The sequence below is a fragment of the Sciurus carolinensis genome, chromosome 12 (genome assembly GCF_902686445.1).
Source record: "Sciurus carolinensis chromosome 12, mSciCar1.2, whole genome shotgun sequence".
In the NCBI taxonomy this organism is placed as follows: domain Eukaryota; kingdom Metazoa; phylum Chordata; class Mammalia; order Rodentia; family Sciuridae; genus Sciurus; species Sciurus carolinensis.
The window spans coordinates 58,701,376-58,723,635 of record NC_062224.1 but is presented as its reverse complement, the minus strand read 5'-3'; the positions used below and the strand labels follow the sequence as shown (position 1 = coordinate 58,723,635).

At 35.1% G+C, this 22,260-nt stretch overlaps 1 protein-coding gene and 1 non-coding gene across 2 annotated transcripts in view; one reads left to right on the top strand and one right to left on the bottom strand.

Moving 5' to 3' along the window:
- The window catches only part of Catspere (catsper channel auxiliary subunit epsilon), a 204,918-nt gene that overhangs the window by 45,952 nt on the left and 136,706 nt on the right, over positions 1–22,260 (bottom strand). Inside the window, exons 12-17 of the mRNA XM_047519946.1 lie at positions 20,245–20,303; positions 17,489–17,564; positions 16,218–16,270; positions 7,801–7,851; positions 6,204–6,237; positions 6,056–6,135 (exon numbers count right to left, since the gene is read on the bottom strand). Of these exons, the coding sequence (XP_047375902.1) occupies positions 6,056–6,135; positions 6,204–6,237; positions 7,801–7,851; positions 16,218–16,270; positions 17,489–17,564; positions 20,245–20,303 (353 nt within the window). The remainder of the gene's footprint in view (positions 1–6,055; positions 6,136–6,203; positions 6,238–7,800; positions 7,852–16,217; positions 16,271–17,488; positions 17,565–20,244; positions 20,304–22,260) is intronic.
- Positions 17,613–17,686, top strand: Trnaa-ugc (transfer RNA alanine (anticodon UGC)). Its single transcript has one exon. It is a non-coding gene; the product is annotated as a tRNA-Ala (tRNA).

The window sequence follows — 22,260 nt, the reverse complement described above, 5'->3', positions numbered from 1 at the left end:
GTGGATGCTAACACAAAATAAGGGGTAGGGGAGGGAAGAATAGAAGTTCATTGGATTAAACAAAGGGAAATGAAGGGAAGGAAGGGAGGATGGGAATAGGAAAGATAGTAGAATGAATTGGACATAATTTCCTATGTTCATATATGAATACACAGCCTGTATAACTCCATGTTATGTAAAAACACAAGAATGGGAAATTGCACTCCATGTATGTATAATATGTCAAAATATACTTTACTGTTATGTATATCTAAGAAGATATACATACAAATAGATATACGACAAAGATTTTCTGGTTTTAGTATATGTCAGAATTTTCTTCCTTTTTAATGCCAAATAATATCCTATTGTATGTACATAGATCCTCCTTGACTTTTGATGTTATGTCCCAATAAATCTAAGTTGAAAATATAAATGCATGTAAAATGCCTAACCTTCTGAATATAATATCTTAACCTAGCCTACCTCGAATGTGTTTAAACACTTATATTAGTCTACAATTAGGCAAAATCACCAAAATAAATCCTATTTTATAATAAAGTATTGAATATCTCATGCAATTTATTGACTACTGTATTGCTAGCCTGGGAAAAGACTGAAACTCAAACTTGGAGGCACAGTTACTAAATGCATATTACTTTGTACCACCATAAAGTTAAAAATTTTAAGTCAAATTCTCATAGGGTTGGGGACTGTGTATCATATTTGGTTTATCCATTCATCTTTTGATGGACACTTGGAGTTGCTTCCATAAAATTAGCTATAGTGAATAATGCTGCCATCGTGATGTACGAATATCTCTTTGAGAACTTGTCTTACATTACTTGGGTTAGATACCCCAAAGTAGACTTGTTGGAGCATATGGTAATTCTATATTTAACTTGATAGGTAACTGAATAATTCTTTTAACAATAGCACTTCTGTCACATGACCTGTTTTAGACAAAAAAGTTGGTTATCATTCTTATCAGTATTGTCTTAAATATAATGATTTTTTTCTTTTTTCCTTCCCAGCAGATTCTAATGATTTATCTTTATCTTTTATAATTTCATCTGATGTACCTTGGTGTGGCCTTCATATTATCCTGTGTGGGGTCTATTGAGTTTCTGGAACCTGTGCACTAGTATTTTCCATCAGTTTTGGGTAAATTTCAGCCAATATTTCTTAAAAATTTATTCTGTCTTATTTTCCTCCCTCTAAATATATTTAAGTTAAACTGTTTGATATTGTCTTTAGTCCATGGAGGCACTTAAACTATTTTTCCTGTGGTTCAGTTTGAATAATTTCCATTGAGCTACCTTTAGTTTCATCAATATTTTTATCTGCTTTGCTCAATTTTCTATAAAGCTTTTATTTTTAAATTTCAAATCTGTATTTTAAAATTCTGTCATTCTAATTTATTTATTTATTTACTTATTTATCTGTTTATCTATTTTTTTCTTTCTTTTTGTAGTTAGTAATACTTTGCTGAGATTCCCCATTGGTTCAGCCATACTCTACACTATTCCTATAAATTCTTTAACATATTTATAATTGTTGTTTTGAAGTCCTATTCTAAATGTCAGTCAGTATCTGGATCATCTATGGTCTGCTACTATTGACTTCCTTTTCTATTGATTATGGGTCATTTTTCTGCCTCTTTGGATGACTGGTCATTTTTTATTTTGTATGGAATGTTAAAAATTATTCATTGAGGGCTGGGGATATAGCTCAGTTGGTAGTGCTTCGAGTGCTTGCCTACCTAACACAAGGTCCTGGGTTTAATCCCCAGCACTGAAAAAACAAATTATTCATTGAGATTATGAGTTATATTATTTCTCTTTAAAGAGTTATATTTTCTGTTTTGGGAGCAAGATAAACTAATTGGTGATTTCTTTGATTCTAATGAAAGTTACTTTTTGGCTTGCTAGGACTTTAATTTTTTTTTTTTTTAAGTTTTATTCTTAATCCAAGAACATAGCATTTTGTCCTTGGCATAATTATTAGAGGTGACTCTTCTGGTGTTAATGGAAAGCCCAAGGTGTTTCCAACTCCTTGTTGTCAGGACTTGAAACTTCAAATATTGTCTCCCAGCATCAGGCAGTTGTTATGTTCGCTACCTCCTAACAGTTATTTTGTGCTTGGTCCCTAGGAGCCAATCCCTGTTCATGCACAGTTCAAAAGTTAGCTAGGAATTTGAAGAAAAAATTTTCTACGGTCTTGTTTTTCCCCTTGAAATGACTTTCCTTTCTAGGATTTTTCATCTAGATTTATAGCTGCTTTGGCAGTCCCAAACTTCAGTATCTATCTCTTGAGTCCATAGGACTATCACTTTCTGTTAAAGTCATATTCTCTCAATCCTGCCAAAAAGTGGGAATTAACCTCAGGAAAATCTTACTTAGAAATCGTCTCTTCTTTCAAGGATAATGTCTCTACCAGCTTTTGCTCTCCATTACTTTAAATAATTACTCATTACATTTTGTCCACAGCATGTAATTATCACTGGACAGAGATTATATCAAATAAAATCACTCTGCTGCTTCCAGAACTTGAATTCTGAGATATAGTGACTATTTTAGGCCCTTTGATTTTCCATAAAAAATTTAGGATCTGATTATGAAATTCTGTAAAAAATACTGATAGAAATTTATTGGCATTACATTGAATTTATAGATAAGTTAGAGGGGAAATGTTATCTACATAATATTGAGTTTCTCTCTCAAATTATTAAGATATAGTTCTTAAGTTAGTGCAGTTCTTTTAAAAATCTTTAATACTGTTTAAAAATTTTCTTCACAAAGGTATTACACATATTTAAAAAATTATAGTTTGTTACTTTAATTCATTTTTGCTATTATACATGAATTTTTTTATGTATTTTAATTAGCATTTGTTTATATATAGAAACATTTTTGATTGATTTATTGCATATTCATCTTGAATTCAGAAAAACTTGCTAAATACTCTTCTCGTAAGCTACATATATACGCCCTGAATTTCATGAAAAATGCAATCTTAGAATTACTTTTTTTTTTTTTTTTTTTTTTTTTTTTTTGTGGTACTGGGGATCGAACTCAGGGCCTTGTGCCTGTGAGGCAAGCACTCTACCAGCTGAGTTATCTCCCCAGCCCAGAATTACTATTTTTTAACAAAAGAATAGGTGATTTAAAATTTATATGTATATCTATCACATAACTTTTTTTTTTTTTTAAATACTGGGGATGGGACTCAGGGGTGCTTTACCACTGAGCTATATCTCCAGTCCTTTAAGAATTTTTTAAAAAAATTTTGAGACAGGTTCTCACTAAGTTGGGAGGGATTTGCTAGGTTGCTGAGGATGGCCTGGAATTTGTGATCCTCCTGCCTCACCCTCCTGAGTTGCTGGGATTATAGGTGTGTGTGTGTGTGTGTGTGTGTGTGACCGTTCTTGGCTTCTACCATATACCTTTTTACTGACCCTGTCTTTTTCTTTTCTCTTTCATCTACAGCATTGCTTAACAGTATAAGTCAGTCGCACTTTCCATGACAAACCTGAAAATCTCAGTGAATTTATTTTTTTTTTCTTTGCATAGTCCAATGTAGGTTAAATCTGGGTGGTGAAATACTAGGTATCATAAAGTCTTTAAGGTACACAAGTGTTTTCCATTTAGTAACCCATAATGCCTTCAAGATGTTTTTGAGTCTCCAAAATTGTTTGGCAGATGAAAGAACTAATTTTTATTTACTGGTGAGGGAAAGAACTGCAGATTTATATGATGATCCCTTAGAAAGGGAAAAGTCGATGATGCAGAACAAAGAAGGGAAGAATTTCAGAAGCAATGTTCTGAATTAGTAAAGGAGTTAGGAACCTAGTTCACAAGTGGAAGAATAGGCCTTAGGCAGATACACAGATAGTTCATCTGTGGTGATAGGCAGAGTTCAAAGGTACAGATGCTTGAAGATGGATAGATGTTGTGGTGGAAGTTTTGTGGAAAATCTCTTCTCATAGATGTTACCCTTGGACTCCTTCATCTTTCATCTTTCCTTATTCCCTTTCCCTTACCATTCCATTTATCAATTATTAAGCCCTGCCTATTATAATTACTAGTTTATCTCATAAAAGATAGCTCTTTGTTCTTATTGCTTTTTTAGTCATTTTTTCCCCCCAAATACAGTTTTGCTAGTTGGTTTTCCTACTTAGACTTCTTTCCCTGAAATTCATCTTCTACACTTCTTCCAGAGAGAACAAGTTGGATCATGCCACTCTACCATAGAATGGATAGAAAGCCTTCCCTGGTCTGGACTTCACCCAGATAGCTCACCAGCCTCTTCTACTGACACTTTATGACTCACTTTATGCGCCAACAGCATCATACTTTTTGAACTGCAAATTTTCTTCCCCAAACTACCATTTTTGCTTGAAAGGCTTACCTAGTGGAATTTACTAAGTACCCTTCCCGTTTTTCTTCTTACTTCTCTTGGCTCAGCTTAAGACTCAGTGATTCAGCTCAAATGCAAATTTTCGGGAACATTTTCCAGAACCCATCTCCCTTGATAGATGGGTTAGATTCTCTTCTTTTGAGTTTCAATACCAACCACCCATGCCATTCTTTTCTATCATTCTACTTAGCACATCAACTCATATGTTTATCTAATCCATCAGACAATTGAACTTCTGAGGGTAGAAATCCTGTAAGCCTTTCAAGGGTGCTTGGCATAGTACTTGGTGGATGGAAAAAAGGTGTTTAATAGTGATGAACTGAATCAAAGGGTGCACTGTAGTGGGAGAGAATATCCATATTTAAAAATTTTTACTCCTGCGGGATTAAGCATTATGTAAGCAAGGAAAACAAACAAGGAAACAAACAAACACAAAAACAAAATCCAGGCCTCAGTAGGAAAAGGAGTGACTTAGGTGCCCAGGAAAAGCAGTGGTATGATTATATGTCTAAGAGATCAAAACTAAGGAAGATGGCAAATTAGCCCGATAGTACAAAGAATGTTGACTGAACTGTAGGACTGTGATCTAAAGAGAAAGGGCACAGGGTAGAAACTTAGAAGTGCTGTGGGTGGTAGTTGGGGGGCAGGAAGATGAAAGGGGGCACAAAATGCTAGCAGAAGCCTTCTGGACCTAACTGGGGAGAACTCTGATAACAAAACTAAATTGGAGCACCTGATTCATTACTTCTACACCTACCCACCCTGAGAGATCCATATTGTCTTTGGCCTAAGTGGTCCCCCAAATCTGAAAGCTGTCACTAAAACTTTGGTGTTTTAGATACAGGGACTTCAATTTCTATAGCTTATCCTATTGGCATTACTGGACTAGTGTCCAAACATTCATGTACATAAATGAATATTCAACATAATTTTGTTTATAATAAGAGAACATTTGGAAACATAGGTCATTTATTTCTTATAGTTCTCTATATTTTAAATTTTATAATAACTTTTATAGTCATAAGCCAAGAATAAAAGAACCAAGTCAGGGGCTAGCACTACAGATAAATGGTAGAGTATGTGCTTAGCATATACTACGCCCTGAGTTGAATTCACACACACACACACACACACACACACACACACACACAGAGATTAAAGTCACAGAGGAAAGCTAACAAATATAAAAACTTTGAAAAAGCCTTCCTCATAGCATTTTATTATGAAATATTATTTATAAAAATTAAGTTAGGGATAATATTTTTGAGATCTCCTCAGTATGAGCAATCAAATTTATTTCCTTACAAACTTTCATTTTCATAAGCTCATGGAAAGAGAAGTCATGTCACCTCGCTAAGGCAGCTTCCTGTCAAGCAGGCAGGGGTTCCAGCTTGGGAAGACATTTGAAGAGGACAAAGCGAGGACTGTATGCCTGAGAAGGCTCAGTTCTTATCCACTTATGTCACAGTGGCTAAATTATAACCTCTCTCAACATGCAGAGATTGTTTGCCCAACTTTGTATAAATAATACAAGTCTTACATATATTGAGTACTCAAAAAAGTTCATTATTAAATGTATGAGTAATTATTCTTGTTTTCATACTTCTATTTTGAACCTTTTAAAATACGTTAAAAATTTTAATGAGAATAAACTTACAATTGGATGGAAGGCTGAAACTCTTCTCTGGAATCAACTCTCAATGGGCAACCATATTTTGACCAGTTATAGTTTATTTTCTAGAAAAGGAAGAGTACTTCAGTTATTGTATATATTTGACTCACTGACAAAATTACAATTTTCTTACCAAGTTATCAGGTGGTTTATCTCTCAGATATGACCTGTAAAAAAAGACATTCTTCATTATTTATTTATTTCTCTTTCCTTTTGTGAAACATAAAAAAGTAATACCAAGACTTTGTTTAGGTAAGGAGATGTCATGAAAGTCTATTAATATATTTGTTCTACAACAAATAGGGTATGAATTATTATTTTCCATTTGCATTTTTGGCACCATTCTCAGAAGTTGTACAAAACTTGTTCAAGGCTACTTTACTACTTTATCTTGCTTTACTACTAAGAAGTTGCATGATTATCAAGTCCACATCCTTTGCTCTGTTCCACTGCAGTTCTCGGTATGGAATCAGTACCACTGTTTACTGGTTAAACAGTCACCTACTAATATAGATTTTTCATTATAAATGGAATCCTTCCCCTTCATGAACTTAAGGGTTTATTCCTTCAAAACCACCTTCCCTCACATATTTTCTGTCTTGTCAGTCTCTAACTTGAAGCACTGTCATTTCTCACTTGCTCTACATATCTTAACCACGCTCCAGGAGAGAGACTCAAGAAATTCCTGCCAGGGTGGATATAACCTATTTCATAGTCTAACTTGTCAGGTTCAGCTGCCACACAGACACCATAGGTGGTGCCCTCACCATTACTAAGCATTTTCTCCTCATCCCTTCTCTTTCACCCACTGCCTGTACCAAGCATTGCAACCTGGAGCATGTAGGCTCCCCACCTTCTCCATCCTGCCTTGAAGTTAAATAAATCACTTCAGGCACGTGTCCTGTGGTTAAACATCTTGCATTTATTTTCATTAAAGAGAATTAGAAAATTTCATAGCTTTCTTTGGGTACTGGGGATTGCACCCAGGGGTACTTTGCCATCGAGGAGTCACATCCTCGGTCTCTTTTTATTTTTTATTTTGAGACAGGTTCTCACTAAGTCGTCCATGCTGGCCTGGAACTTGTGATCACCTGCTTCAGGCTCTCAAGTCACAGGGATTATAGGATGCACCACCATACCCAGCTCCAAATTCCAAAACTTTTTAAAGATTCTTATAAGTATGTCAGAGGCTGTGGACTTCTATACTTTTGATAGCCCTACAAATATTTAAGATTATTTATACAATCTCTATTTTACAAAGGTAAAATGTTTTGTTTAGTTATGTCTTCAATAAATCACATTATTAAAATATGTAAAATTAAATACAAAGTATAGTATAAAAATTCAGTCACTAGAATATTTGGTGTCAGGACTTTCCTGGTAAATCCTTTACTAGAATTAGAGGAAAGTAACGTCAGAAAAAAATACTATTTTATCTCTTCCATAAACTATAGGTAATGAATTGAAATTAGAGACTAAACATAAGACTTGCTTTGTTTATCCAAATAAATTGAAGGAGGAGACTATGACTAAGTCTTTCTCTTATATATTTCAGAGGTTAGTTATATTGTCTACACGTTTGGCTTATCACTAAAACTGACTATAAAATATCAAGCCAAACACATGGATACTAACAGGAATTCAATGAATAAGTACTAACTGATTGTAAATTACTATTACAACATTAATTAAAAAAAAACTCAGTACTTATGTTAAAAAGTATTTCTTACTTGTCAATCACATAAGTAAAATCATGGTGAATACATTCTTTTTTCAGAAATCTACAAAAAAAAGAAGAAAAACAGCAAAGTTGTACTATAATTTCTTATATATTTATACAAGCATTTAATCTTTAACTCAGTGATTCTAAAACTGAAGAGTGTCACAGAATCATCATTTACTGAATTAGAATCTCTGGGGTTAGTGTGTGGCCCTAGCATTTCTATTAAAAAACAAACAGCAAGTTTCACATTGTTTCTGAAGACAATAAAATGTGAAATCTACTGACTTACTGTTTATATTTGGTACATGTTTATTAAAAATTCATATACAATGGGGGAGTGTTGGAGAAAGCTTGATTAAAGGATAGAAACTTCTAGTTAGGAGGAATAAATTCAAGACAGCTATCATACAACATGGTGGGTTTATTTAATAATTTATTACATTCTTAAAAAATGCTAAGAGAGTGATGTCAAGTGCTTTCACCATAAAATAACTATTTGAAGATAATGCCTATATTAATTAAATTTAGTCATTCCACAAATGTACTTCAAAACATCGTGTTGCACACAGGAAATATATGCAATTTTATCTATTTAAAAATGAGAAAAAAAAAATCCAAACAGAAAGCAACAAGTCTTAGAGGATGTGGAAAAATGCAACCCTCATACATTGTGGGCAACAATGTTAAAAGGTGTAGTCATTGTAAAAAGAGTTTGGTGGTTCCTCAATAAGCTAAACAGAGTTATCATACCACCCAACAGTTCCACTTCTAGGTACATACCCAATCTAATTGAAGACAGATGTTCAAACAAAAACTTGTTCACAGATATTAATAGCAGTTCCTTATAAAAGTCAAAAGGTAGCATTTTTCAAGAATATAATAAACTATTAAATAGCTCTCTTGAATATCTGAATATCTATTAACTGATGAATGAAAAAACCAAATATGGTATACCCATACAATGGAATGTTAGTCAACCATGAAAGTAATTGAACCTCAAAAAATATGCTAAGTAACAGAAGGCAGGCACAAAAAGGTCATATATGTAATATAACATATAATATATTGCATTTATATGAAACATACAGATTAGGCAAATCCATACAGGTTGCTGATCACTAGGGGCTGGGGGAGGAGAATAGGAGTCACTGTTCACTGGGTACTGAGTTTCCTTTTGGAGTGAAGAAAATATTTTGGAACTATTGTGGTGTTAACCATACAACATCATGAAGATACTTAATCCAACTGAGTTATACATATTGAAAATGGTTAAAATATCAATATCACATGCTGTGTGAATTTTATCACTTCATAAGTTAGTATGTTAAAACACACAGAACAATAAAAATAAATTCATGGAAAATCTATCAAAATGATAAATTCTTTGGACTGTTTTATTTCACATAAAATTTTTTCTTTTAAACACAGATTTCTAGCTGCTACCAGAGATCCCATTTTGCATGTTAGAACTTATTTCAAGGATTCTCAAAATTTCTGTTTAGGGTTCATGTGGACAGAGGGCTATAATGATTATTCATCTGATCACTTTAACTGGCTGCTTCCAATGTAACTTGGAAGGAACCCAAGTCACCACCATTTTTAGAGAGACACTGAAGATCTTGACCACTACTCACTCTGAACCCAAATTGGACCCAAGGAGATATTTTCCTTCATTGACAGATCTCCTGAGGTAGACTGGATCCCAGAATGTCCCTTGGTAACTATGAAGCCTTAGGCCATCTATAACCTAAGATACTAGAGTTGTTTTTAGGTTCCAGAGCAGTGGATCACTGATCCTGAGTGAGGTCCTGAAATCCAGGTGACTTCTTCCTCCCCCCTGCCCTTTTTGCTGTCTTCTCTAGTCTTCTTTGTTATCAACACCTGTTTTGTTAAAAATATTTTATTGAAGAATTATATCTAATAGCAGACTTCATTGTGATATATTTGTACCTGCACATAGCAAAATTTGGTCTAATCCATTCCCCCATGTCTCTTCTGTCCCTTTCCTCCTCCTTTCCTTGAAACCCCATCCTCTCCTCTACTGCTCTCCATTCTGTTTTCACAAGATGTCTTTCTCTCCCTTTTTCCCTCTAGCTTCCATGTATGAGAAAAAACACATGACTCTTGACTTTCTGAATCTGGTTTATTTTACTTAAGATGGTATTCTCTAGTTCCATTCATTTTCCTGCAAATGACATAATTTTGTTCTTTATTGATCTCTCTCTCTCTCTCTCTCTCTCTCTCTCTCTCTCTCTGTTATCATCACGTTTTTAAAATCCATTCATCTGTTGACAGACACCTGGGTTGTATCTATGATTTGGCCATCAGTAATTGTGATGAATATGGGTATACATGTATTGCTATAGTATGCTGACTTAAATTCTTTTGAATAAATACCAAAGAGTGGGATAGCTGGGTCACATGGAATGGTCCTCATGTTTTGAGAAAACTTCATTCTGATTCCACAGTGGTCATACTAATTTACAGTCCCACCTTTTGATATAAGTGTTCCCTTTTTCTCACTTCCTTGCCAATGTTTAGTATTTGTGTTCTTGATAATGACCATTCTGCTGGAGTGAGATGAAATCTCAGTGTAGTTTTGATTTCCGTTTCCCTAACTGATAAAGATGTTGAACATGTTTTCATATATTTGTTGTTCATTTGTCTTTTTTTTTTTTTTTTTGGGGAAATTGTCAGTTTAGTTCATTTGTCCATTAGTTAATTGGTTTATTTTGGTTTTAGTTGTTAAGTTTTTTGAGTTATTTATACATTCTCTGTCAGCAGAATACTTGGTAAAGATTATTTTTCCCACTTGGTAGAATCTCTCTTCGACTCTCATTTCCTTTGTTGAGCAGAAGCTTTTTAAAATTGATACCATCCCACTTATTAATTCTTGGTTTTATTTCCTGAGTTTTAGGAGTTTTACTAAGGAAGGTGTTGCCTGTGCCTGTATGTTGGAATGTTGACCCTATGCTGTCTTCTAGCAGTTGCAGATTCTGGTCTTATTCCTAGGTTTTGATTCACTTTGAATTGACTTTTGTGCAGGGTGAGAGATAGAGATCTAGTTTCATTCTTCTATATATGGATATCCAATTTCCCCAGAACCATTGTTTAAAAAGTCTATCTTTTCTCCAGTGTATACATTTGTTGGTAATTTTGTCAAAGATTAGATGACTCAATCTATGTGGGTTTGTCTCTAGGTCTTCTATTCCATTGGTCTACATAAAATTGGTAGAGTATACCGATTTCATGTCTGGATGATTTATCGATTGATGAGAGAGATGTGTTGAAATCATTCAGTATTTTTGTTTTGAGGTCTAAGTCTTTATGTTGAGTAATGTTTGTTTTATGTAATGAGGTGCACTAACATTAGGACCATAAATATTTACCATTGTTATGTCTTCTTGTTGGATAGTTCCTTCTACCAGCATGAAGTGACCTTCTTTATCTCTTCTGATTAATTTTAACTTCAAGTTGGCTTTGTTGGATATTAGAGTTGCTATTTACTCCTGCTTGCTTTTGGGCTTTATTTTAAATGAATATCATTTTCCATTCTTTCACTTTCAGTCTGTGACTGTCTTTGCTAGTAAGATGAATCTCTTGCAAACAATATGTAGTGGGGTCTTATTTTCTTAATCCACTCTGTCATTCTATGTCTTAATTGGAGAGTTAAGATCATTTATATTCAGTGTTCTTGAGAGATGTTTATTAATTTCTGACATTTTGATTTATTTCTAATGTTTAATTCAGTCCTGTTTCTCATTTGCTTAGCTAATCTTGTGAGACTTGTCCATTTGAAATCTCTGGAGTTTGTTTTTAATTTCTTCTCTGTGTAATATTTTTAAATTGTTTTTTTGTTTGTTTGTTTGAAGTGCCTGCTTAGTAGTTTATCAGTCACCTTTTTTTTGCTACTTTGACTTAAAGATCCATTCAGAACAATTGTAGAGGAGGAAAAGTTTATCTGAGGGCTCACAGTTTCAGAGGTCTTAGTCCATAAAAGGTTGGCTCCATTCCTTGGGGCTCAAGGTGAGGCAGAACATCATGGTGGAAGAATGTGGCAGAGGGAGGCAGCTCACAAGAAGCAGAGAGAGATTCCACTCTCCAGATACAAAATAAATACCCTATAGTCCCACCTGCAATGAACTACTTCCTCCAGCCACACTCTATCTGCCTCCAGTTCCCACTCAGATATCCCATTAGGGACTAATTCACTGATTAAGTTAATGCTATAACCCAATCATTTCTCCTCCAAACCTTCTTGCATTGTCTTACAGGTGAAATTTTGCAGGACACCACATCTAAACCATAACAGTAGTCATGAATTCTTTTAGTTTATGCTTATCCTGGAAGGTTTTAATTTTTATTTCAATTTTGAAGGACAGCTTTACTGTATACAGCAATCTTGGTTGGTAGTTATTTTCTTTCAGGCTTTGGATTTTTAGAGTTTGTGTTGAGAAATCAGCTTCTGATTTGGTCGCCTCTAAATGTGACTTGATGTATTTCTCTTGATGAGCTTAAAATTCGATCCTTGCTCTGTATGTTAGGTATTATACTCATAATGTGTCCTAGAGAGATTCTTTTTTGGTCTTGTCTACTTGAGGTTCTGAATGTCTCCTGTGTCTGCATGCTTACCCAATTCTCAAAGTTTGGACATTTTTCTGTTATTATTATTTCCCTGAACAAGTATCTAGGCCCTAAGCCTGTATCTCAGGTCCCTCTTTGATTCCAATGGTTCTTAATTTGATCTCTTAATGTTGTCTCAGTGTTCTTATATATTCTAATAATAGTTTATTATTTTATTTGTTGCTGATTGAATGTTGAAGTTCATATACCTTGTCTTTAACACCTGAAATTCTGTCTTCTATATAATCTAATCTAACGTGAGATTTTGAATTAAATTTTTGATATATTGAGTCTTTCATTTCTAGGATTTCTGTTTGGTTCTTTTTCAGAATTTCTTTTTATTGAATTGCTCTTCCATTTTCTGTATTTTCTTTTTTAGTTTATTCCTTAGATCTTTCAGTCATTGATAATTTTAACCATCAACTTTTTGAATTATTGGGATTTTTATCCACATCAATACCTATGCACTCAGTTATTGGGGGAGGGTTATAAATTTTTGGAGGCATCTTGTTGGCCTGTTTCCTCATCTTTTCTGAGGTTCTATATTTGCACATCTGTTGAGATGTGTTCCTTTCTTTTGTGAGGGGGGTCCCTTAATTAACAGTTACCTGATTATAATAAGTCACAGGCTTAGTGTATATTTTAACTTCAACACATCCAATCAACATAAAGTGTTATTTTCAACCACCAGTTCCACTTTGTAATTTAAGAGTAAATCATATATCAACTTATACCATAAAAATTATTACAATGATTTCTACAACTCTGTTGACCAAAAAGAAAGTGGGAGAGAAATAATTTAGAAGAGACTGAGAGGATTAAGCATTAATGATAATATACAAAACTGAATTGAAAGAAGGTATAAAGAATAAAGAAAAAAGAAGAAAAAGGAAAAGAGAAAAAAAGGGGAATGAGAGGGAATCCAATTAATTCACAAAAATGCATAAAATTAGAACTCTGACAAGACATAAGGTGGGAATCACTGGGTATCAGTTACTGTCAAGCAGTTAATGCAATCTGTGTCATACACAGATCAGTTTTCTTCTTGTTGAAGTTTTAGATAAAAAGGACTTTGGTCCCAGCATTCTGGTATATTCTGATTAGGAGACCAGCCTTAAGAGAACAAGTTGTAGTTTTGATCTTAGAATCTCCCAACTATGAGGAATTTTGTAAGACACAGATATCATACTGTTTGTTTCTTCTGTCTCTGACCTAAACTAGCCAAACTTATTAGGAGAATCTGTATGGTGAATTCCACCTTCTTATTGCTGGTCAATTAAGGTGGTGGAATGTTATCTACTTTAAAGCAGATTCCCCCCTCAGAATGGCTGTGTTATTGTGTCTGGTGGCGTGAATGAAAATCTGTCAGGGAGATAAGCCAGCCCTCTCTCCTGCTCCACCTGTAAACCAGTCTGGGTTGTGTCATGCCCCTCATTCTGAGTACTTCAGTCCAAGTGCTGGGAGCAGGTGTGTGGGGTGTGTCAGCTTATCCTCCAGCCCCATCTGGGCTTGGGGGAGGTGGTGTGGGGGGTCACTGCTTTCCATCTGACTCTGATCTTTCTCAGTTCAGCCATGCTCCTTATTCCAGAGCTCAGACTATTATTTTCAAGAGCAAATGTCCTTTGCTCTTCTCCACTCTGCAGACCAAAAACTAGCAGCTGCTGTGACTGTCCTGAGTTTCTCTCGTCTGTGTTGCAGACTCACTCCTATTCCCAGACTGACTCATGGTTTGGGTACTCACTATGAACAATGGAGTCTAAACGACTGTATAATTGGATATTCAAAAAGCAAGTGTACCATGAACAAGTAAAAAAAGAGAAAGAAAAAAAAATAAGAGAGTGAAACATGAAAAGCAAAGGTAGACATCAGGGATTCCTAATCTGCTGCTTGGGAAGTCCAAAAAAGAGTCTTTTTAAGCTGTTGCTACTTGTGCTGCAACCATCTCTGCTGGGGAGTGCTGGGGTTTTCCCCAGTGCCTGTTCAGTTCACCATTTCTGAGCTTATTTTCTGCACAGACTGAGAATGTGCTGGACGGTTGTGGTGTCTGTTTTTGTTAAACTTGGTGAGAGAATTTCTTTCATCTTTTGGAAGGGGAGCTTCCCCTCCCCCACTGCACCTCTGCTCACTGGATGCTGCCACCGAGTTGCTTTTATTAGTTCTTGTTCTGCTCTGGAAACCAATTTCTTTGCTTTTTGCCTAGCATTTTGGGTTGCCTAACAGTGTTTTCCTACAGCCTTCTACTTCACTTTGCTGCTGCAGAACTGCAGTTTTAATTCAATCTTGGGGGTTCTGCTACAATATTGTGGGTTCCTCTGACCCACTCTCTTGCCAAGTTTGACATCTGTTTTTTGAAAGAAAAAAGCTTCTACCCTGTGAATACTTCTGAGTTCTGCCAAAGCTACTTACAGGAATGAAAGTATGTAAGTCTTGGGAGCAGCATGTATGCTGCCATGTGCACAGCAGAGGCTGGCCCTGAATGGGCACCAGAGTCTCCATGAAATAAAACCAGTGCTGGCAGTGGGTGGAAAACCACTCTCTGGTGATTCTGATGAACAGTCAAGGTTGACAATTACTATCTGGACCCTTCCAGATATAGACTGGTTCAAGATGCTTACATTTCACTGAAGAAGGAAATCAGGGGTCTGACAGGGAATTCTGCACATGATGGTACTAGAAATTGATTTTGGTAATACATTGTTTATAGTAGTTAACTATAATGCTCCTACTATTTTTCTGGAAGTTTTGCTAAAATACAGGTAATAATTCACAGCCTGAATAAAGCCTGAACTACTGCATTTCTAAATAATACCCAGGTGATGCACCATATTATGAGGATCAAAGATACAAACCACCCTAGAACTGAGGCGGGTATAGACTGTATAAATCAATTAGCCTTTTTATGTTTCCTGGGAAAGAAATTATGGGTGCAAAGGTATTAAGACATGCAGATTTAGGAAATGCTGAATGAGATGGGAATTTTTAATTATCAATCCAGCAAGTGATTATTACAATTCAATAAAAACAAGTGATTATTAGAATGGTAGAGGAGTAGACATTCATTTTGGATGAGAGGAAGTCATTTCATAAATACTCAGGTAAGAGTCAATGGTCCCCCATGCCTAACCAAAGGAGAGAAATCGCTACAAATTGCTGCCTCCACGATTCGTTTGACCTCAGTCAGTTTTGGGTGTACTGACTTTAATTCTCCCCCATGTGAAAGAAAGAGCTATGGCAATGGAAGACACAAAACACAGTGTGTCTCATTGTGAACCATAGTCAGGTCAATAAAATTCATCTTTTGGGATTCTTGAAGGAATAAGACTGGTAGTTCTGTTTGGTTGGCTCTAAAAAATTTCCTATAGAAATGGTGTGGGAAGCCGAAGCTTCTCTGATATGGATGTAAGCAAATCCCTAAAAAATGAGGTAACAACTGGTTTGAGCAGGTTGGAAAACAGGTAAAGGTTTCTTACTTTCATTTCTCTGGAAATGTGCTGTGGACTGAAGAGCCAAGAGAGGTAGTGGCAAAAGATAGAAACAGGCTTATTAAAAGGAAAGGTGGAGAATAAAGAAATGCTGGTAATAGAGATTAATTCTTTTCCTTTTGAGTATGATTCAAATGTAATATTTGACTTGAAAATAAGTTCAAACCCATTGAAACTGGAGACCAATATCAGTTACTTTGGATTTCGTTATGGACATGTTAGTCATTAGGCTAATATTATCACTAGTAATTATCAATTCAGTACACCATTTGTTTTAAAACTTAAAAGAGTAAGACAGGTCAAATAGAAATATACTTGCCCTTTTACTGCAATGAATTTATTATTATTGCAGCCAACAGCTATTTGGAACACCTAAAAATGAAGTAATTTAGGTAGTGAGTTCAGTTGTTCTGATTTACATGATCTGAGATATCACCACAACTAAAAGCAATTATGTTTTAGATTTGGAATACAGGTTGAGTATCCCTTATCTGGAATACATGGTACTGTAAGTGCTTTGGATTTCTGACTTTATGAATTTTGGAATAGTTGCATGAACATGAAATATCTTAGGGATGGGACCCAAGTCTAACCATGAAATGATTTACATTTCATATACCATATACATACAACGTGAAGGTAATTTTATAAAATGCTCTTATTGTGCCTGCATTTTGGACCCATCATGTGAAGTCTGGTGTGGATTTTTCTTTTTGTAGTTGTCATGTTAGCATTAAAAAAGTTTTGGATTTTGGAGCATTTCAGAGTTTAAGATTTTGAGTTTGGGATGCTCAATCTGCTATAAACTTTTAAATGCAGAGTTCTATTCCTTTGCATCTGCCTACTATTTCTACTTATTCTCAATGGTCATTTTTTTAAAAAATATTTTTAGTTGTAGATGGACACAGTGCCTTTATTTTATTCACTTATATGTACGTGGTGCTGAGGCTCAAACCCCATAGCTCACATGTGCTAGGCAAGTGCTCCACCACTGAGTTACATCCCCAGTCCCTCTCAACAGTCATTTTATGTATTGCTTTATTTTGACCTTCCCCTGCCCAATCAAAATTGTTCCCTTTCCTCTGGGCTATTTGATAACCATGTACACAATATTCTCTACTTCTAGGGAATGCACTCTCTATTTTCATCTTTGTAACTCTTACTACCTAGCACACAGAGTGAAACTCAGAATATAGATATATAATAGATTTTTTGAATGAAGAAATAATTGAATTTTGTTAAATATGGACGTGACTGGCAGACTTTGACAAACCATACCCAACTTTTCTTATTCTCATTATTCTCATTGATTTTAGTTTTCCTTTACACAGTTTATCTACAAAACTTCAAAAACTAGTAATTCTGTACTTTTGTATATGTTTATACATCCCACATTAGATGATAAACTCTTGGAGGTGAAATTGTATCTTTTATTTCAAAATAAAATAATGCTATCTTTATAGAGAAACATTGCAAAATGTTGCCAAGTGGAGGGTAGTGGTATCATTATGGAGGTAATATGTATTACTTAGCTTACTACCTACATTTTTGAAGTAATATTTTTGATCTTCAACCCTTGTTGAACCTTACCTTTTGGGCTGTGGGGCATATTCTTGCAAATCCACTAGGTCGAAGTTGAATAAGCACAATACCCATGTTCTCATATCTAAGGAACACAATCCATACAGGTTATTAAAAATCATGAATGTGGGGCTGGGGATGTAGCTCAGTTGGCAGAGTGTTTGCCTTGCAAGCACAAGGCCCTGGGTTCAATCCCCAGCACCACAAAAAAAAAAAAAAAAAAAAAAAAAAAATCATGAATGTGGTAGACACGACTCTGTCTTTCTGTAGAGCAAATGCAAAGTCCTATGCACATGATGTGATTGAATGTGGTGCTGGTGATAACTGGTGGCTGCCTCTGTGCCAGCAGTTCCTCATTGTGGTTATATTACCCATTTCATGGTAACCCATGCTATGACCACCAGATGGTTGGTACAGTGGGAAACAGAAATGAGGATCCTGTCAGCATTTCAAATCCCCACTCCTCATTTCATGATCATCAGTCCCTGGACATTTGGGTTATATGGCTGACATCTTGACCTGCCTACTTTCTGCTTTTCTGCATCAATTCCTCCTCTAGCCCCTACAGATGTTTTCCCCTGTACTGATAACACCTTTGTAACAAGAAAAAAAAAAAAAAAAAAAAAAGAGAGAGAGAGTATTTAGCTTTCTGAACCACATTAAGTTGCATAATAGAATCTAACTAATCAAAAGGGATATCAGATATAATGCCTTTCCTATCAAGGGCACATGAATCATTTGGTGTTCACGCCAAAAGTGAGGGCTCAGAAATGACAGGTGACATTTTGAATGATTGATTCATATCCCACCCCCTGTTAAGGGTTTACATTCCAAAAAAATAAGGAAGAAACAAGACAAAACCAAATATCCTGGGCAATTTAATGTGTATTCTATAGCAATCTAATTCTCAGTAAATATCCAAAAACATTGAGGATAAAGAGAAACGTCAGTGGGTGAAAGGGCAAGTAATAAATTAAGTCTTTACTGACTACTGGGTCTAAGGGAGCATTTTCTTTTTATTCTTCCAAGTCACTAACTCCCTATTTTGTTTTCTTTCCTTTATAATAATATTTATCAGTATTTCACATTTTTTTCTTTTATTTATAATAAGTGCTATAAATAAAAGAAATAATTATAGGAATTACCTAATTTATTTGATGACTTCGTTTGTCTTCTCCCACTGGAGCTATGTTCCAGTAATATCAGTACTTCATCCTTCTTTACCATGTATTTTGAATATCTAGAGAGTGCTTGGCATAGAGCAGGGACTCAAACGCAATTGGAATAGTAGTAAAAAAAAGAAAAACTGACTTTTTCCTAGGGGAAAAAATGATCTTTTTCTAGAAAATATTGTCAAGTCATAATAATAATTATAAAATGCCTTCATGCAGTGCTATGCTTTGGATATACTTTATTCTTTTTATAGATTTAGAAATTATTTTTCTAAAATTATTTTTAAAAACTTGATTGGAATTATATAGTAATTATAAATAATTATTTAATTTAACATAAGTATTTATTTAATATGATAATTTTCAGTACAATAGTTTCAGGAAGTGGATTTGGTTGTTTAATTGTACTCCCACCCCCAAAGTTTCATGTGATTGGTCTGCAAGCAATATTGGGAGACACCCTGGAACCTTTTAAGGGGTGGGGCCTGGTGGGAGGTCCTTAGGTCACTCTGGGCATGAGGTAGATCTCATGTGAACCCTTGATAGTTCTTCAGAGAGGATTGTTATAAAAAGGGCAAGCCTGGTCCCCTTCCCCCAGCTTTCTCTGATTCTTGTTCAATCTACTTGCTCCTGCATGCACTCCTACCATTGCCATCTGCTGTGGAGTGATACAGGCAAGGGTGGCCCTTGCCAAGCTCTTTCAGTTTCCCAAACTGTGAGTTAAACAGACCTTTTCTTCATGAGTAGCCTGTGTCAGGTATCTTGTTACAGTGATGAAAAAACTGACTAACACACACAGAATTCCAAGTGGTTGTCATTCTCCAGACATTAAGGACTTTGGTGCTAAGGGTCAATGATGGTGTTTTGTCTGAGTTTATGCATAAAGATTTTCTGTGATAATTAGAGTTCTTGTTTTTGCTTAAGGATAGTACATAGAGGTTTTGAAATTGGAATTAGTGATAAACATGCTTAAAAGTTATTGACTTTTAAGTTATTAAAGAATAACCTTGCTATAGTTTGGTGAATTATCCCTCAAAGGACCATATGTTAACAGGTTTGGACCCCAAGATGGCACTATTTAGAGGTGGTGGATCTTTAGAAAGTCAGATTTTATGGGAGGTCTCTAGGACACTGGTGGGGTGTCTTTCAAGGGGGTACCCTCAAAGAGGATGATGGGGTTCTGAGCTGCCTAGCTCCTGAGGAAAGAGGTTTGTTTTACCACATGCTCCTGCCATGATGTACCACATGCCAGAGTCTCAAAAGCAATGGGGTCATTCAGTCATTGAATTGAACCTCCAATACAATGAGCTGAAATAAACCTTTTCTTTTCATAAGTTAATTACTTCAGGTGTTTTTTTACAAACAGAAAGCTGACTAAATCAAGTCCATTTTATTCATCTTCACTAGGGCATTTTCCATTGAACTACAAGGAGTATTCCACATTTTTATGCAGCTAAATACTAATTTCATATATATCTAGAATTTTAAAGGAAATTTGGTTATTTTAAATATGAAGTCATTTAAATAAAGTAATACCTATGAATCTATAATCCAAGTAGTATATCTAAAAGTTCTTTAAAAAGTCATACTTACTGGAGCTTATGGTAATCCTCTACTGCCTCATAATCTACACTCTGATAAAAGGTTATTTCCTGAAAAAAAAAATTTTAAAGTTTATGTAAGGCAGAAAAATTGGGGATTGAGGCACTACTTTAGTAGCATTTGGTTTCCATATCTAGGTATAACAATATATACTTTCAAGATATATTTAAATCTTTCTTTAAATTAGAAAAATGATATACTTAACATTTTTTCAAATTTCTTTTCTACTTCACAAGTTTGTATTAGGTACACTTTAATCAACTTTGCTACATTTTAGTTATTTTACCCTTTAATTTTATACTATTTTAGTTTTTTATTTATATTTCTTCTATCTCCCTCCTCATTTGAATTTTGTCTTTTTATTTTTCATTCATTTCCTGAACTTTGAAGACTTTAATTTTCATCTGTTTTCCTAAAACCTTGTCTCTGAACCTTTTCAAATTTCTTCTTTGATGTGGTTGTTTCTGTAGTTTTGAGACTATGTGTAATTATTTGCCTGAAACATTCCTCTGTTGGTTTTGAGTAATTTTTACACTGTTAATCTACCTTTTGCATGTAGTCTTGCTTTTTGCTTCCCTCTGGATTATGTTTCTTTCTTTCTTTCTTTTATTGTAAACAAATGGGATACATGTTGTTTCTCTGTTTGTACCATTTGTGTAATCATAAATTTACCTAGAGTAACGTTGTTTGATTCATTCTGTTATTTTTCCCCTCCCCCCACCCCTCCCACCCCTCTTTTCCCTCTATACAGTCCTTCCTTCCTCCATTCTTGCCCCCCTTCCACCCCCCATTATGTGTCATCATCCGCTAATCAGTAAGATCATTAGTTCTTTGACTTTTTGAGATTGGCTTATCTCACTTAGCATGATATTCTCCAATTTCATCCATTTGCCTGCAAATGCCATAATTTTATCATTCTTTATGACTGAGTAATGTTCCATTGTATATTATACCACAGTTTCTTTATCCATTCATTAATTGAAGGACATCTAGGTTGGTTCCACAATCTGGCTATTGTGAATTGAGCAGTTATGAACATTGATGTGGCTGTATCTCTTGTAGTATGCTGATTTTAAGTCCTTTGGGTATAGGCCAAGGAGTGGGATAGCTGGGTCAAATGGTGGTTCCATTCCAAGCTTTCTGATGAATCTCCATACTGCTTTCCAGAGTGGCTGCACTAATTTGCAACCCCACCAGCAATGTATGAGTACCTTTTTCCCCACATCCTTGCCAACAACTATTGTTGCTTGTGTTCTTGATAATCCCCATTCTAATTGGGGTGAGATGGAATCTTAGGGTAGTTTTGATTTGCATTTCTCATTACTAGAGATGTTGAACATTTTTTCATATATCTGTTGATTGTTTGTACATCTTCTTCTGTGAAGTGTCTGTTCATTTCCTTAGCCCATTTGTTGATTGGATTATTTGTATTCTTGGTGTAGAGTTTTTTGAGTTCTTTATAGATTCTGGAAATTAGCGCTTTATCTGAAGTATGGTTGGCAAAGATTTTCTCCCACTCTGTAGACTTTCTCTTCACATTACTGATAGTTTCCTTTGCTGAGAGAAAGCTTTTTAGTTTGAATCTATCCCAGTTGTTGATTCTTGCTTTTATTTCTTGTGCTATGGGAGTCCTGTTAAGGAAGTCTGATCCTAAGCCGACATGTTGAAGATTTGGACTTACTTTTTCTTCTATTAGATGCAGGGTCTTTGGTCTGATTCCGAGGTCCTTGATCCATTTTGAGTTGAGTTTTGTGCAGGGTGAGAGATAGTGATTTAATTTCATTCTGTTGCATATGGTTTTCCAGTTTTCCCAGCACCATTTGTTGAAGAGGCTATCTTTTCTCCATTGCATATTTTTGGCCCCTTTGTCTAGTATGAGAAAATTGTATTTATTTGGGTTTGTGTCCATGTCCTCTATTCTGTACCATTGATCTACCTGTCTATTTTGGTACCAATACCATGCCGTTTTTGTTACTATTGCTTTGTAATAGAGTTGAAGGTCTGGTA